This window comes from Pelophylax lessonae, assembly GCF_965119305.1.
Source record: "Pelophylax lessonae genome assembly, chromosome: 4".
NCBI lineage: Eukaryota > Metazoa > Chordata > Amphibia > Anura > Ranidae > Pelophylax > Pelophylax lessonae.
This window is the reverse complement of record NC_138771.1, coordinates 570,711,631-570,728,760: the sequence shown is the minus strand read 5'-3', so window position 1 is coordinate 570,728,760 and position 17,130 is coordinate 570,711,631. Positions and strand designations below refer to the sequence as shown.

The following is a 17,130-nucleotide window of genomic DNA, read 5'->3' as shown; positions in this document are numbered from 1 at the left end:
TGAGATAAGCGAGGATTTAGCTACGGTCCAGTATTCCTCATTTGACGATGCCCTAGTGAAATTAAGGGGCCTAGGGAGGGGGGTTTTGATGGCCAAGGCTGACATTAAATCGGCCTTTCGTCTGCTGCCGGTACACCCGGACGCATTTAATTCCCTGGGGTTTTTCTTTTCGGGCAATTTTTATTTTGACAGATGTCTCCCTATGGGATGTTCATTGTCATGTTTTTATTTCGAATGTTTCGCAACCTTTTTGGAATGGGTCGTTTCAACATTTTGTGATTCGACCGACATCGTTCACTATTTGGACGATTTTTTGTTCTTGGGGCGGGCGGGATCTACAGACTGCTTGCGCTTACTGGATGGTTTTGTACAGTTGTGCGAGCTTTTTGGGATCCCGTTGGCTCATGAGAAAACGGCGTTGCCGTCTACCTGCATTCAATTTTTAGGTATCACCATCGACTCAGAGGTAATGGAGTTTAGGCTCCCGCGAGAGAAAGTGTCCAAACTCAAACATTGTCTATTGTCTCTGATCCGGAGACGTAAGGTTCGTCTTAAGGAGATGCAGTCCTTGCTTGGTTTGCTGGCATTTGCTTCCAGGGTCATTCCCCTGGGTAAGCTATTTTCCAGGAAGCTGTATGCGACGATTGCGGGTCTCAAGTCGCCCAATTCTCATGTGAGGTTAACTCAGGAGGTCAGGGAAGATATGTTAGTGTGGTTCCAGTTTTTGTCGGATTTCAATGGCAAAAGTGTTTGGCAGGAGGAATTCATCCTGGACAAGGATTTTTGCCTTTTTACGGATTCAGCGGGTTCGGTTGGCTTCGCCGCCATTTGGCGCACACACTGGTGCGCCGACCGCTGGTGTCCGCGATGGGTTCAGTTGGGTTTCACACGTAACAGTGTTCTTCTGGAGCTCTTTCCAATTGTGGTGGCCCTGGAAGTCTGGGGCCATCACTTTCGGAACAGGAGATTGATGGTTAGGACGGATAACAGGGGGGTGATGTTTGCTATCAATTGTTTATCTTCAAAATCCCCTCCTGTTATTGCGTTATTGCGTTATCTTGTGTCTAAATGTTTGTCCTTTAATATTTGGATTAAGGCGACTTTCGTCCCGGGCAGAGATAATGGTTTGGCGGATGCTTTGTCTCGCTTACAGATGGAACGCTTTTTTACGCTGTTTCCGGAAGCGGACGAGCTGAGCTGTCATTACCCGAGCCACCTGTGGTACATAGTTTAGATTTGGTGGCAAGGAATGTATTGCGCTCTTTGGCTCCGTCGACCATGGCAGGATACCAATCTGCATGGTCTCTATGGGTGTCGCATCTTCAGTCATCGGGTGTATCCCCGGATAGTTTTTCGGAACATTTGGTGCTGTCATTTCTAAATTTATTGTTCCATAGAGGGTATGCGTGGTCTCACGTGAACAAAATTTTGGCCGGAGTATCGTTTTTTGTTAAGTTACGGAATTTCCCTTCATGTGTTTCATTTTTTACGGTGCGTCAAGCCATGAAGGGATATCGAAAGGCGACTTTTTTGCCCGATTCCAGGAAGCCTGTCACTGTCTCACTTTTGGTGAATTTGTGTTCAATTACGTCGTCCGTTTGCTTTTCTTATTATGAGTCGGTCCTTTTTCAGGCGGCTTTTTCGTTGATGTTTTTTGCGGCACTAAGAATTTCTGAGCTAGTGCCGACTAATAGGACGTTTAGCTCCGGTCTTTTTGTCTCGGACGCAATTTTATCTGACATGGCCTGTAGCATTTTGATACGTTTCTCTAAGACGGATCAGTTGGGTGTTGGGAAGCGTGTCGAATTGCACAGGTTCCGCAACTCGTCAGTATGTCCGGTGCGTTTACTGCAAAAATTTTTGGCTATTAGAGCGGACGGTTCCGTATTCTTGTTCAATCATCAGGATGGTAGGCCATTAACTGGCTATCAATTTAATGCTGTTTTTAAGAAGTGTCTCGTTCAGTTGGGGCTGGATAAGGAAAGGTTGACTTCCCATTCCTTTCGTATCGGTGCCGCTACTGAAGCTGCGAGATTGGGTCTTGATGATCAATTTGTTAAAAAGTTGGGTAGATGGAAGTCGGATGTTTTTCAATCTTATATCCGCCCTGACACTGTTTGTTAAAATTTTCAGGACGATGCCTAACCATATGGATCATCGGACACTCTTTCGTGCACTGGGCTCGTGCACGAGCCAGAAGACGTTCCTACGGTGAAAACCTTGGCTTAGATCCCAATTTTTATAGGATTCAGTGGTTTAGCAAGAGAGGAATGCTGTGGTCGGAATTTCGTCCCGAAATTTTTAGACTTCTGCAGTTTCTTCCCCCCCCGGATATACTGGTAGTACACCTTGGGGGGAATGATGTAGGTAGAGCTAGGACTTTGGATCTGATTTTTGCAATCCGGGATGACCTACAATTGTTAAAGTTGTCGTTTCCTTTTATGACAGTGGTTTTTTCGGAGGTCATCCCGAGACTTGCCTGGTTCAAGCACTGTTACTTGAGACCATTTGAAAAAATTCGTAAGCGCGTCAACAGGGCTCTGGAAAAGCTGCTGCGGGTCGTCGGGATTTTATCTTTCAGGCATAGGGAGTTGGAGGGTGGTACTAGTGGGCTGTACAGGTTTGATGACACCCACTTATCAGATATTGGCCTTGATACTTTTAATGCCAACCTGAGTACTAGTATTGAAGAGGCCGCGTGTTGGGGGTGTGCCAGGCGGGTGTGAGCCGCCTGCCTGTTGGATGTTTTGATATATTTATTTGTTAATGGCAACCTGGGTCGTTGGGACCGGGTTGTTTTTCTATACTGCTGTTTTATTCAAGTTTAAAAAGATTTATCGATCTTTATGTGTGAAATAATAAACGGCCGCGGCCTCTTTAATTCCAAAGTTAAAGTCTGAAGGTGTCTTATTTAATATTTTAAGATAAGGTTAAGAAATCCTGCCTACTGCCCCATAAAAAGAAAAGGGGACGAATGGCCTCTTTTATTTATGGGGAAGTGGCAGGTGAGGATAGCTTAGAGTAAGGAATAGGCTGAGTTAGTGTTTAGGCAGATTAGAGCCTGTCAGATGAGAAGAAAGCTGATTGGCTATAGGGGATAGTTAGTTTACCCAGTATCCAGGGAGAATAAGTCCCTTACCAGTTTGAGCCGGGTTTTTTCCCGCCTAGATGAGTTGAATCTGATTGGTCAGAAGAGTTCAAGTGGTCCTATTTAACGGGCCTCCTCACAGATGAATCGTCACGTCGCCAGTCAACAGGAGAAGGAAGAAGTCAGCCCAGCGGTTCCCCCCCCCACCCCCCCCTGTTTTTGTTTGTCGCGGTCAGTTTGTTATTTTAGGGTCACCTTCGGTCACAGCGAAGGGGGACGTTATTTTGTATTTGTGTTTGGATGTTTTGATATATTTATTTGTTAATGGCAACCTGGGTCGTTGGGACCGGGTTGTTTTTCTATACTGCTGTTTTATTCAAGTTTAAAAAGATTTATCGATCTTTATGTGTGAAATAATAAACGGCCGCGGCCTCTTTAATTCCAAAGTTAAAGTCTGAAGGTGTCTTATTTAATATTTTAAGATAAGGTTAAGAAATCCTGCCTACTGCCCCAAAATCTTACGAGCAAAACTAGGCATGCTCAGAGAAGAAAGAACACAAAGAAAGCAAACCAACACATGACATCACTTCTGAAGTAGAATTTTGTCATGCAGGAAAATTCGTGTGCAGTCTAGGCACATTCCAACCAACAAAACACCACTCTGGACAAAAGACGGGCGACCGTTCGGCGGAAATTCGTTGCGTGTGTACTAGGCTTTATTTTCATACGAATTTTCCCGTACGACAGAATTCTACATCAGAAGTGATGTCATGTGTTGGATTGCTTTGTATGTGTTCTTTTGTCTCTGAGCATGCCTAGTCTTGCTCTTAAGATTTTTTTCCGTCGAAATCTGTACTAATGAGACGAAAATCGGACGTTGTTTTGACGGACGACAAAAATTTTATAGCCTGCACATCAGGATTTTGTCAGCCGAAAAGTCAGAGATGGCTGTCGAAAGCACCATACTAACAATCCGAAAATCGACAGATCGGTCGTCAGACAAATTTTCCCTACAGATTTTCTTATCGTGTGTACGGGCCTTAAAGCCTCGTACACACGCAACGTATTTCCGCCGACCGGTCGTCCGTCTTTTGTCCAGAGTGGTGTCTGTTGGTTGGAATGTGCTCTAGACTGCACACAAATTTTCCCGTACAACAGAATTCTAATTCAGAAGTGATGTCATGTGTTGGATTGCTTTGTATGTGTTCTTTCATCTCTGAGCATGCCTAGTCTTGCTCATAAGATTTTTCCCCATCAAAATCTGTACCGACTGCACTAAAATCGGACGTGTTTTGACGGAGGACAAAAATTTTATAGCCTTCACACCAGAATTTTTTCGGCCGAAAAGTCGGAGTCGGTTGCACCATACTAACAGGCCGTAAATCGGCAGATCGGTCGTCGGACGAAAATTCCCGGCCGAATTTCCACTCGTGTGTACAGGGCTTAAGTTTGTTGTTTTTCAACAGAGCAATCTGTTTTACAGATATAGCAGTTATAGCAGTTACAGAGTTAAGACAAACCATTTTTCTACTGACAGGGGTGCTTACAATAATCCGCTTTTATTTATTTATGTATAACTTTTGTCCCAAAAGAGAAAGAAACTATTTACTGTAACATCTTATAAATGATTAGCTGGAGTTCAGCTTCAATTTATTAGTTAGTTATCTAAATCTGACATCTAACACTCATGCCCCCCCTCCCTAGATAAAAAGTGTTGCTTTCCAATGGTGGCCCTTTGCTCCTTCACCCAGGGTGGGGGCACACTAATACAGGAGGTTTGTTACTGGCCAGATCACCAGGTTCAAACAGAGGGAACAAAGCCTAAAAAGAAAACTGTTGCAACCACTACATCTAATGATTGGTAAGCTGCAATGATTACATTTTTGTTTTTGGGTTTAATACCACTTAAAAGAAAAGCCTATGTAAGCTACAAGTCAATAGGGTCATATCATAGGTCTATGGATGGACTCCCCATCTGATAATGCTTATTGGACCAGCACTGAAACATAGTGTGAATTACATGTTTCTCCATACACAGAAGTATTTTCTTCAGCTCCAGGCACTGATCACAGAGGAAGGAAAGTGAAGGAGAGGTAAAGTGGAACTAAAGACAGAGATGCTCACCTTTCCAACGGTCCCTCGGACGCTGGCATCTTCTCCTGTGTGCCATTTTTTGGGCCTCTTCATTGGCCGGCGCGGGATGACGTAAATTCTGTGCATATGAAGAAGCTGGTCATCCCAGTACACAGGATCAGGCCGGCCACTTTAAGCTGAGCATGTGATCAGGCAGATAGGTGTAGTTTATTGCAGAAGAGACATTGCATGGGGGCAAAAATAAAATGCAATTTTTATTGGGCCTAATTTTATTTAAAATATCTGTCTAGAAATTAGTTATACTAGTCTTGTTTTTTTTTTCTCTTTAAAAATAACAAACATGTTATACTTACCTGCTCTGTGCAGTGGTTTTGCACAGAGCAGCCTGGATCCTCCTCCTTGGCGCTCCTAGCCCCTCCCTCCTGTTGAGCTAGCAGCTTGCTTTGGGGCACCCGAGCCAAGCCGTAGCTCTGTGTGTCGATTCAGACACGGAGCCACGGTTCGACTCCGCCCCCTCTCTCTCCTCATTGGCTAACTGATTTTGATTAACAGCAGCGAGAGCCAATAGCGCCGCTGCTGTGTCTCAGCCAATCAGGAGGGAGAGTCCTGGACAGGAGAGGCACTCGTGCACATCGCTGGATTGAGATGGAGCTCAGGTAAGTTTTAGGGGGGAAGCTTTATTACAACCCCTTTAATAATCTACTTTCATGCTGATTTTAAACTACTCTACCTTCTGATTATTCAGGATTTTAGAAAACATAGGATGAATCGGACACAGAGCATTCTGTTTGTGATCCATCTTCCCTTTAAGATGGGTGTATTTTAGCACAGCATACAATTGTATATCTTTGATAGACAGCTGGTAGGTTAATTGGCTGGCCATATACTCTTAGATTTCTCTTATTCAGCACCACGGAGGAAAATCTATCAATTCCCCCCTCCATGCTAAACAGCTTGGATAGAGGAATCTCTCTTGCCGGGTATTGTTTTATGACAGCCGGCACCCACAGCTGTCAGAATACCTGAACAGTGGCTCCAACTGATTGGCAGCAGTCACTGTTTGGCAGACAATTTTCTGCCGTAAGCCCCGTACACACGCACCGATTGTCGGCCGTAAATGTTTGGCCAACGTCCGATCGGCCGATTGTCGGCTTGTTAGTATGATGCTTCCGACAACCGACTGTGACTTTTCGGCCGAACAAAATCTGGTGTGCATGCTATAAAATTTTTGTTGGCCAACTCCAGAACGGCCGATTGTTCGTCAGTCAGTACAGATTTCGGCCGACAAAAAGCAGATGAGCAAGACTGGGCATGCTCAGAGAAGAAAAAACACATGAAAGTTAACCATCACATGACATCACTTCTGCAGTTGGTTGTTGTTGGCTGACAAAATTTGTGTGCAGTCTTGAGCACTTTTCAACCAACAAAACAGCATCGGACAAAAGACGGCCGAACGGTCGGCCAACAATCGGTGCGTGTGTACGGGGCTTAACGCCTTTGAATTTGATTATAGTGGTGCTACCAGGCTTGTCCTTGGCTCAAATCTTGGCCTGATTATCCGGAACTGTCTGAAATTCCCTTAAATATATGTAAGTGAGATAGCTACCTTAGATTGTAAGCTTCTTGAGGGAAGAGACTGATTGTGCAATATTTAAAGAGCTGTGTAAATTGTTGGCGCTAAACAAAATACTTTTAAAAAGTGTAAAAAATAAATAATGCACTTTTCACACTAACGGATACTGTAAAAAAAAAGGGGCTGTGTTCTTAGCAGGGCCTAAGAGCTCCTTCGCACAAACAAACTGAACTGAATGCATGGGCACTGGTGTGGACTGCGAGTAAACAATGCCAATGCACCAAGAGTTGTACTGTTTACTCTTTTTTTTGTTAGAACTTTGTTGAAATGTCACAAGTTACATTTCATTATATTCTATTCATACAGCAATATTGTGATGCAGTAATTTATGTTGCAAGCCCGAGCTGAAAAAAAGTGCTGCATGCAATATTTTTTTTCAGCGCACACCACAGTGGTATGTGGGCAATAGTGTGAACTGCCCTCATAGGGAACAAGAGTTTTTGCTTTAACAAACAAGGCTGCCCAGCAAAGCTGGTGCAAATGAGTCCTTATTTTGTCTGTTACTAACAATACAGCCTGAGGATAGAAGATTCTCTTTGCAGTGTACAGTAAAAGAATATTGGCAATGAATGTGTATACTTTCCTCTCTGCTCCCTAGTCTGCCAAGAATGAATCACGCAGCGACTGGAATAACTGCAAAATAACTGAGGATGACCCTTCCATTGCCTGCAGTTCACTGCTTCCCAGTTATAAAATATGCTGGATGAGACAAACTGTCATCTAATATCATTTATTTCTTGCAAATTTAGATATACTGCAGAAGGTTGGCTTTTGAGATACCAAAAAATTGTCTCAACACATCTGTTCACATTTATGTTACAGTAGCAGCAATGGTGAAAGACTAAAGCAGAGCATGCATGCACGGATGATTTTTTAGCTCAGGCAGCATTTGGGGTGGATGAAGGAAATCTCCCCACTGTGCTTTTGTATTCTGACAGCTGGAACTCCTCCACTGTCAGAATACACTGATCAGTGCTGCGGCCGATTGATTGTAGGCGCTCATTAAACAAAAATTTTCCTGTCCTGAATGGAAATGGCCATAGATGGATCGAAATTTGGACAGTTCCTGCTGAACCGGACAAATTTTGATACAGCTATGGCCAGTTTTACTTGAGAAAGAGCATAGTATGCTTGAACCTGTTGCTGAGGGATTGCTCTACACTTTGCTGTTACTAAATTTTAACTAAGTTGCTTTATTGGAAGAGATTTATTGCAGCAGATTACAAGTATTTTATTTCTTTCGTTTGATTTATTTTGGCGGAGGAAATGGAGCCCGCTTGGTGTGTACAGCTCACCCAAATAGTAACTATACATATATATATATATATATATATATAGTATATGTAATGTATATATATATATATATATATATATATATATATATATAGTATCTCATACTTTGGAGAGTACACCCCCCACATTGTAAATATTTTCACCAGAGCTTCACACAGGTTGCCACTGGAGTCCTCTTCCACTCCTCCATGGCGACATCACAGAGCTGGTGGATGTTAGAATGTTAAAGACCTTGCGCTCCTCCACCTTCCCATTTGAGGATGCCCCACAGACGCTCAATAGGGTTTAGGTCTGGAGACATACTTGGCCAGTCCATCACCTTTACCCTCAGCTTCTTTAGCAAGGCAGTGGTCGTCTTGGAGGTGTGTTTGGGGTTGTTATCATGTTGGAATACTGCCCTGCGGCCCAGTCTCTGAAGGGAGGGGATCATGCTATGCTTCAGTATGTCACAGTACACATGGCATTCATGGTTCCCTCAATGAACTGTAGCTCCCTAGTGCCGGGAGCACTCATGCAGCCGCAGACCATGACATTCCCACCACCATGCTTGACTTTAGGCAGGACACACTTGTTTTTGTGCTCCTCACCTGGTTGCCGCCACACACGCTTAACACCATCTGAACCAAAAAAGTTTATCTTGGTCTCATCAGACCACAGAACATGGTTCCAGTAATCCATGTCCTTAGTCTGCTTGTCTTCAGCAAACTGTTTGCTGGCTTTCTTGTGCATTATCTTTAGAAGATGCTTCCTTCTGGGACGACAGCCATGCAGACCAATTTGATGCAGTGTGCGACGTATGGTCTGAGCACTGACAGGCCGACCCCCCACCCCTTCAACCTCTGCAGCAATGCTAATAAGCATGTGTCTTATTTCCCAAAGACAACCTGGATATGACGCTGAGCATGTGCACTCCACTTCTTTGGTCAACCATGGCGAGGCCTGCTCTGAGTGGAACCTGTCCTGTTAAACCGATGTATGGTCTTGGCCACTATGTTACAGCTCAGTTTCAGGGTCTTGGCAATCTTCTTATAGCCTAGGCCATCTTTATGTAGAGCAACAATTCTTTTTTTCAGATCCTCAGAGAGTTCTTTGCCATGAGGTGCCATGTTGAACTTTCAGTGACCGGTATGAGAGAGTGAGAGTGATAACACCAAATTAAACACATCTGCTCCCCATTCACACCTGTGACCTTGTAACACAAACGAGTCATATGACACCTGGGGAGGAAAATGGCTAGTTGGGCCCAATTCGGACATTTTTACTTAGGGGTGTACCCACTTTTGCTGCCAGTGGTTTAGACATTAATGGCTGTGTGTTGAGTTATTTTGAGGGGACAGCAAATTTACACTGTTATACAAGCTGTACACTCACTACTTTACATTGTAGCAAAGTGTCATTTCTTCAGTGTTGTCACATGAAAAGATATCATAAAATATTTATAAAAATGTGAGGGGGTATAATCATTTTTGTGAGATACTGTATATATACAAAGTACATATATATATAGTATGTATATATATATATTTGGGGTCATACAGGGTTACTTCACCCTTCACTGGAGGCAGCCATCGAAGTGTTTAGCAAGCCACACCGGACTTTGTGTACTGAAGCCCACCTTGCCATACCTCGCTATATGCATAGAAACTATTTACAGTTCTGACCATCTGATTGCGCCAATCTCTCCTCTCCTCCTTATATATATATATATATATATATATATATAGATCTATATATAGATATATGTATACATATATATATATACTGTATATGCATCATAAAGGTTGGCAATGTTGCTTTGCAGTATTAAGGTCCAGAAATCAATTGCTGCTAGGGATATAATGTGCGTGGCTTTGTATGGGTTTATTGGGTTTATTCCAAGTGCTCTGGTTTCCTCCCATAACCCAAAAACATACTGATAGTTTAATCACCTCCTACCCAAAACTGTGTAAATCCAAATGAGTGTAGTACTTTGTAGAACCATTACTGTAAGCCATTTATATAATCCAGCAGAAATGTTAATGCTGGAAAACATAGAAGCTTCACTCTTGCCGTGCTTTAATCTCCCACCCACACATATTTTCTGGTCCGACACAATACACATGGGCCATGTTCATGTATTCATTCCTTTTACACATCTAGCTTATATTTACAGTTTATATCCTGTTCCAGTTTACTCATTTTACTCATTGTAGAGTCATTTATTGCTCTGATACTGGAGGACGGAGGTAAACATCATGGTACTGACTGCAGGAAGAGATGTTCTGGCCTTTGTCAGCAGAGATATAGTGAGAATACTATGTGTGTGATGATGACTCTTAGAACACTCATTCCAGGACAAGCTGAATGAGAAAGATGTAATTGTGAAATGTAAGGCTATGTTCACACTACAGCATTCTCTGAAAAGGGATCTGTGGTGGACCGATTTTCAGAGAATGGCTAAGCTGTGGCTTCCATACATTCAGAAGGTGATCCTGTTGCCTCCTGAATGCTTGTTTTTTTTTTCTTTGCTGAAGTGGCAGTGCCACCTGTCAGCTCAACAAGCTGTGTTCAATTGTTAAATCACCATGACCGTGGCATGTGTACTGCCCCCTCCGCCTAACAGTAATATATATAACTGATAGAAGGCCGGAAATTGGGGGTCCACTCCTCAGTCTTACAGTTAAACAGTGATATATATATAACTGATAGGAGGCCAGGAATTGGGGGTCCACTCCTCAGTCTTACAATGTAACAGTGATATATATATATATATATATATATAACTGATAGGAGGCCAGGAATTGGGGATCCACTCCTCAGTCTTACAATGTAACAGTGATATATATATAACTGATAGAAGGCTAGGAATTTGGGATCCACTCCTCAGTCTTACAATGTAACAGTGATATATATATAACTGATAGAAGGCTAGGAATTGGGGATCCACTCCTCGGTCTTACAATGTAACAGTGATATATATATAACTGATAGAAGGCTAGGAATTGGGGATCCACTCCTCGGTCTTACAATGTAACAGTGATATATATATAACTGATAGAAGGCTAGGAATTGGGGATCCACTCCTCAGTCCTACAATGTAACAGTGATATATATATATAACTGATAGAAGGCTAGGAATTGGGGATCCACTCCTCAGTCTTACAATGTAACAGTGATATATATATATATATAACTGATAGAAGGCTAGGAATTGGGGATCCACTCCTCAGTCTTACAATGTAACAGTGATATATATATATATATATAACTGATAGAAGGCTAGGAATTGGGGATCCACTCCTCAGTCTTACAATGTAACAGTGACATATATATAACTGATAGGAGGCCAGGAATTGGGGGTCCACTCCTCAGTCTTACAATGTAACAGTGATATATATATAACTGATAGGAGGCCAGGAATTGGGGATCCACTCCTCAGTCTTACAATGTAGCAGTGATATATATATATATATAACTGATAGAAGGCTAGGAATTGGGGATCCACTCCTCAGTCTTACAATGTAACAGTGATATATATATATAACTGATAGAAGGCTAGGAATTGGGGATCCACTCCTCAGTCTTACAATGTAACAGTGATATATATATATATATAACTGATAGAAGGCTAGGAATTGGGGATCCACTCCTCAGTCTTACAATGTAACAGTGATATATATATATATATATATAACTGATAGAAGGCCAGGAATTGGGGGTCCACTCCTCGGTCTTACAATGTAACAGTGACATATATATAACTGATAGAAGGCCAGGAATTGGGAGGTCCAGTCCTCCATCTTACAATGTAACAGTGATATATATATATCTAACTGATAGGAAGCCAGGGATTGGAAGGTCAACTCCTCAGTCCTACAATATAACAGTGATATATAAATATATATATATATATAACTGATAGGAAGCCAGAATGTGGGGAATGAATTCCTTGTTTTTATAATGTGTGTATATATATATATATATATATATATATATATATATAAAACTGATGGAATGCCGGGAACTCAGAGGTCCTCTCCTATTGTAAATAGCTGATAGGAAGCCAGGAAGAGGGGGACTGCTCCTCAGTCATACTGTATATAGATGTAATAAATGCTAGATGTGGTAACAATTGTGGCTCTAAGGATTGCAAGCTAGCGTATTTCACCAGTAAACAACGCATTGAAACTGTGCCCTGGTGTTTCAGAAGTGCATTAAAAAATGTTTATTATGTTTTTTAAAATGGGAACAAGAAACAGAGAATAATAAAACATTTTATCAGAACTCCAGGGAAGAGAGTAAATGCTGTAATAAATATGTTTTCCATTTCAAGCTTTTATTTTTAGAAGTGTTATTTATAATATCAGCCTACAGCAGGAAATCAAATCTAAAGCTGGCCAGACACATCTATTTTGTATAAATTTTCTTACATTTGATCAGAATTTTCGATCAGATTTTGAGTATTTATATTTGACCTGCCTTGGGCCCTTTTCATACTGGCACCTGCGTTCTGTATCAGCAGGGATCCATTAACTGACCTCCTGCGAGAGGGATCAGAACAGAAATGGATGCCATATATGTGAGATCCATGTCTTTTCTGATTTTATCTCCATCTTAGGACTTTATTAGTATTTTTCCTATTTTTCCATCATTGCGCCCAGCAGGAATGAGAGATTGGCACTGCGTGCCATAGAACAGCCTTTCTCAACCAGACGCTGAGGGGTTCCTTCAGAGATTGCTAAGGGTTCCTTTAAAAGAGTGGTACAGCAGTGGAAGATAGATCTCCTACCTACACTGACCCCCAATGCAAGGGGTCCCTTCTACACTGACCCCCAATGCAAGGGGTTACTTCTGCACTGACCACCACTGTAAGGGGTCCCTTCTACACTGACCCCCAATGCAAGTGGTTACTTCTACACTGACCACCACTGTAAGGGGTCCCTTCTACACTGACCCCCAATGCAAGGGGTTACTTCTGCACTGACCACCACTGTAAGGGGTCCCTTCTACACTGACCCCCAATGCAAGGGGTTTCTTCTGCACTGACCACCACTGTAAGGGATCACTTCTACAAGGATCACCAATGTAAAGGGTCACTTCTACACTGACCACTAATGCAAGAGGTCAATTCTACAAGGACCACTAATAAAAAGGGTCACTTCTACACTTACCACAAAGGGGTCACTTCTACACTAACCAGCAATGTAAGGGGTCACTTCTACACTGACCAGAAACGTGAGGGGTCACTTCTACACTGACCAGGAATGTAAGGGGTCACTTCTACACTGACCAGAAACGTGAGGGGTCACTTCTACACTGACCAGGAATGTAAGGGGTCACTTCTACACTGACCAGAAACATGAGGGGTCACTTCTACACTGACCAGAAACATGAGGGGGTCACTTCTACACTGACCAGAAACATGAGGGGTCACTTCTACACTGACCAGAAACATGAGGGGTCACTTCTACACTGACCAGAAACATGAGGGGGTCACTTCTACACTGACCAGGAATGTAAGGGGTCACTTCTACACTGACCAGAAACGTGAGGGGGTCACTTCTACACTGACCAGGAATGTAAGGGGTCACTTCTACACTGACCAGGAATGTAAGGGGTCACTTCTACACTGACCAGAAACGTGAGGGGTCACTTCTACACTGACCAGAAACGTAAGGGATCACTCCCTTAATGTAAGGTGTTTCCACAATTTTTAACTGACTGTAATTCTTTTCTGGCCATTATTTTCTGTTTAATTTCATAATTATTCTTCTTTATTATTTTTTGATCATGCTAATGTAATGTACAGCTGTAATAATTTGAATGCGGGTTCCATGAGACCTGAAAACTATTCAAAGGGTTCCTTAATTGTAAAAAGGTTTAGAAAGGCTCCTGCACATTTGTTTTGACCTTTCTTTAAACTTTGTATCTTTTTTTTTGTCCAGCATTTTTCATTCTGGACCACATTAATTCGTTTTTTAAGTTCTGTGAGATAAATTAGCCCAGGGACATCACCCATCCCAGCATTGATAGCGTGATTAAAGAAGCTAAAAAATGTAAGCAGATGTAAAAAATGTCCAACAGCAATGGATTGCGAATTTCTTATGACAGTTCCCATTTGTTTTACTACATCTTTACTATTTATCTTTACCTATTTTTCTTTTTTTTTGCAGTTTAACATGTCTTTAAAGATCAGAATTATGAACATTTTTGTGACCCTCATCCTCTTTGAGGTTATATCTTCAACAGAAGAGGTAAGCATATACATAATAGTTTGATTGTTAACCTAAAATATTGTAACTTTTAGCGACCACCCATAATTCAACATATATACGGTTTACTTAGTATATATTTCTGAAAGCTAAGCTCTGATTTGTTACCATAGGTTACCACACACCACTTTCCTTTTTACTGTGTGAATATATAATGTGAGACTCGCATCAAATGTAGAGTTTTAAGGACACCGCCACTCGCTGTTTCTTCTTTAAGTCTCCATTCACACTGGTACGACTTGTCAGGCGACTTGGTCAGACTGACAAGTCACGCACCATCACGTCCCATAGTGTAGTACAGGAACGGTTCTAATAGGAGCTACACAAGTCGCTCCGACTTAGAAAAAGGGTCCTGTACTACTTCGGGGCGACCTGGAGCGACTTGCATAGACATTCATTTTATGAAGTCCGTGCAAGTCGCGCCGAAGTCGCGGTGCACGCGACTTCACAGGTCGCCCCCTAAGTCAGATCGCCGTAGTGTAAACCGAGACTAAGGGCTTTCTTTGTCCATGTTTATTAAAAGAAAGCTCGGTACACAAAACAAGTGTTTCCCTCGCAGGGGTTTCAGCATTTGAGTCCTCAGCAAAATAAATGATCCTTCAGCCCTCCTGGCTTGAACTTGCAACGCTGCTCCTCTGGCCTCAAACCCCAGGCCCTTGTCTGTCTCCCACAGACTTCACTCACCCAACAGGGTGCACACAGATAGCAGCCTCGTGCTGCACTGACTCCTAGGCCAGACCTCCTGTCTGCCGGGGTGGAGCCCAGAACCATGGTCAGGTTACTATTAAAAGCCCAGCACACACCTGACCAATTCGCTTTCGGGCTATACTGAATAGCTGGACCCAGGATTGGAGATTCCATCCCACCCGGTTCACTTAGAAATATCCAGGCTCCAGGTCCCAAAATTGACTTTTTAAAACACAGAGGAAACTGAAAAGCCAGTTTCCTCTTCATGTTACAAGCTCTCTGGAGACCCTCAACCTGCCTGGTTGAGAATTCTGGGTCACGTTCACTTTTTAAACCCTGGCAGGGCAACGCTCTGCCACAATAAATTATATTTGGTGTCTCCTTGGTGAGTGATCTATGTACCTCCAAGCAGTCAGCGTTTTCTTTAAAGTGATGGTATAGTAGTGGTTTTGTATTGACCTAATTTATTATGGTTGGAGTTAAAAAAAAAATCAAATTTTAAAAGTATTTTGTAATGTTTTAGTATTTAGTAAATATGGAAAACTATATAGGAATATTTGTCACTTTTTTATCCAAAGGTTGATCTTAGGCTGCTTTTCAACTGTTATGCAATTTATTTCTAAATTCTAAAAGCAAATTCTTTAGTAAGTGAAGCTGAAATGTACAAATACAAAAGAGCAACTGTTCCTTCTCTCCCTTCCCCTCTCTGCTCACTTTGTTCAGACTCAATTTAATGTTTCATTTAGAGAGACCATCTAAAAGCAAACAGCTTCTGCTGCTTCTTTGCATCGCATGCACTCTGTATTGGGTGTTTATTTGTTAAATGATCTGCCACTATGTATATTTTTTCTTGTACCTCTTATCATTTTAGTGACCACATACCTCATACTAAGCTCCATATTTACATATTTGTTTTTTCCTGTCATGTTCTTTGATTAGATGAGATCTGCTAAAACTTAACTGCTTTCTTACCTAGGTTCTTCACCATCGAGAGAAGAGAGGAACAAGGACAAACAAATGTATTTATTTACTAATTATTATATTTAGGTGAGATTCTGATGTCTAAGTCTAAGCAAACTCAGCAAATGACCTTTTTTGCCTGTCTCCCCAGCCTTGTGCATTGAAAGGTCCTCAGGAAGAGTCTTCAGGGGGGATGAAACCTGGCTACGACCTGCAGGACGGAGGGTAGAGTTCTGTCGCTGTGAGGATGGGAGGAGAAAATGTCATAGTGTGCCATTCATGGGTAAGAGCAGAATACAAACTGTTATAAACACTAGTGGTGATGAATGGCTAGAGGTTTAGGAGTTTTCCAAATTGCCAAATAGCAATCTTCCATAATAGCCAATAGGAAATCATCTTTCTTACTTATAGCAGTACAAAAATGATGACAGCTGAAATCTTATTGGCTACTATGGGTTATTGCATAATGCTGCTTTTGGCCTTATGTTGACAAGACATGATCCAGAAAGGAGATATACTTATAGGATTTTGCATGGAAGACTTGATGGCCATTACTTAGAGAGCCAACAAGACCTGCTTCATCAAATTAAAAATATTAATCTACAATCACTTTCACCAACAGAATGTACAGAACTGAAGTGCTACAATGGAGGTCGCTGCCGCCAGGCCCTGTACTCTTCACACCATCTCTGCCTGTGTCTCAGCGGATTCTCTGGAGAACACTGTGAAATAGGTATTTGATATGAAGATATTACAGTCATGCATAGCTATGAACACTGATAATGAACACTGCACCCTGTATGTACATGGGGTGCAATGGAAAACTTGTATTGAAATAGCACAGCAAAAGTTAAGAACAAACCCAGTGGAAAAGCTGCCCAACTGGGTGCATTCATGGTTTCCAATAATGCGAACATAGCAGGTATCAGCTGGAATGACAGCATCTGTTAAGAGAGCAGAAATGTGGCATGACCATCTTGTGCTCAAGTGGGGGACCCTACGCTTTTCCTCCTCATCAGGAACCTCTCCCTACCGCTAGTGCTGTCCCTAACAGACAGGGTACCTATCCCTACACTACTAACTTACAAATGCACTCTAAACCTGGGAGCCAGGGCAATAAATAG

The 17,130-nt window shown here is 42.2% G+C and overlaps 1 protein-coding gene across 3 annotated transcripts in view; it reads left to right on the top strand.

Annotated features, from left to right (window-relative positions):
• Positions 1 to 17,130, top strand: part of PLAT (plasminogen activator, tissue type) — a 68,585-nt gene that overhangs the window by 30,548 nt on the left and 20,907 nt on the right. For all 3 annotated transcript variants that reach the window (XM_082252797.1, XM_082252795.1, XM_082252796.1), the window contains 4 exons: positions 14,261 to 14,341; positions 16,023 to 16,065; positions 16,158 to 16,289; positions 16,629 to 16,739. In XM_082252797.1, the coding sequence (XP_082108923.1) occupies positions 14,267 to 14,341; positions 16,023 to 16,065; positions 16,158 to 16,289; positions 16,629 to 16,739 (361 nt within the window). In that variant the 5' untranslated portion in view covers positions 14,261 to 14,266. The remainder of the gene's footprint in view (positions 1 to 14,260; positions 14,342 to 16,022; positions 16,066 to 16,157; positions 16,290 to 16,628; positions 16,740 to 17,130) is intronic.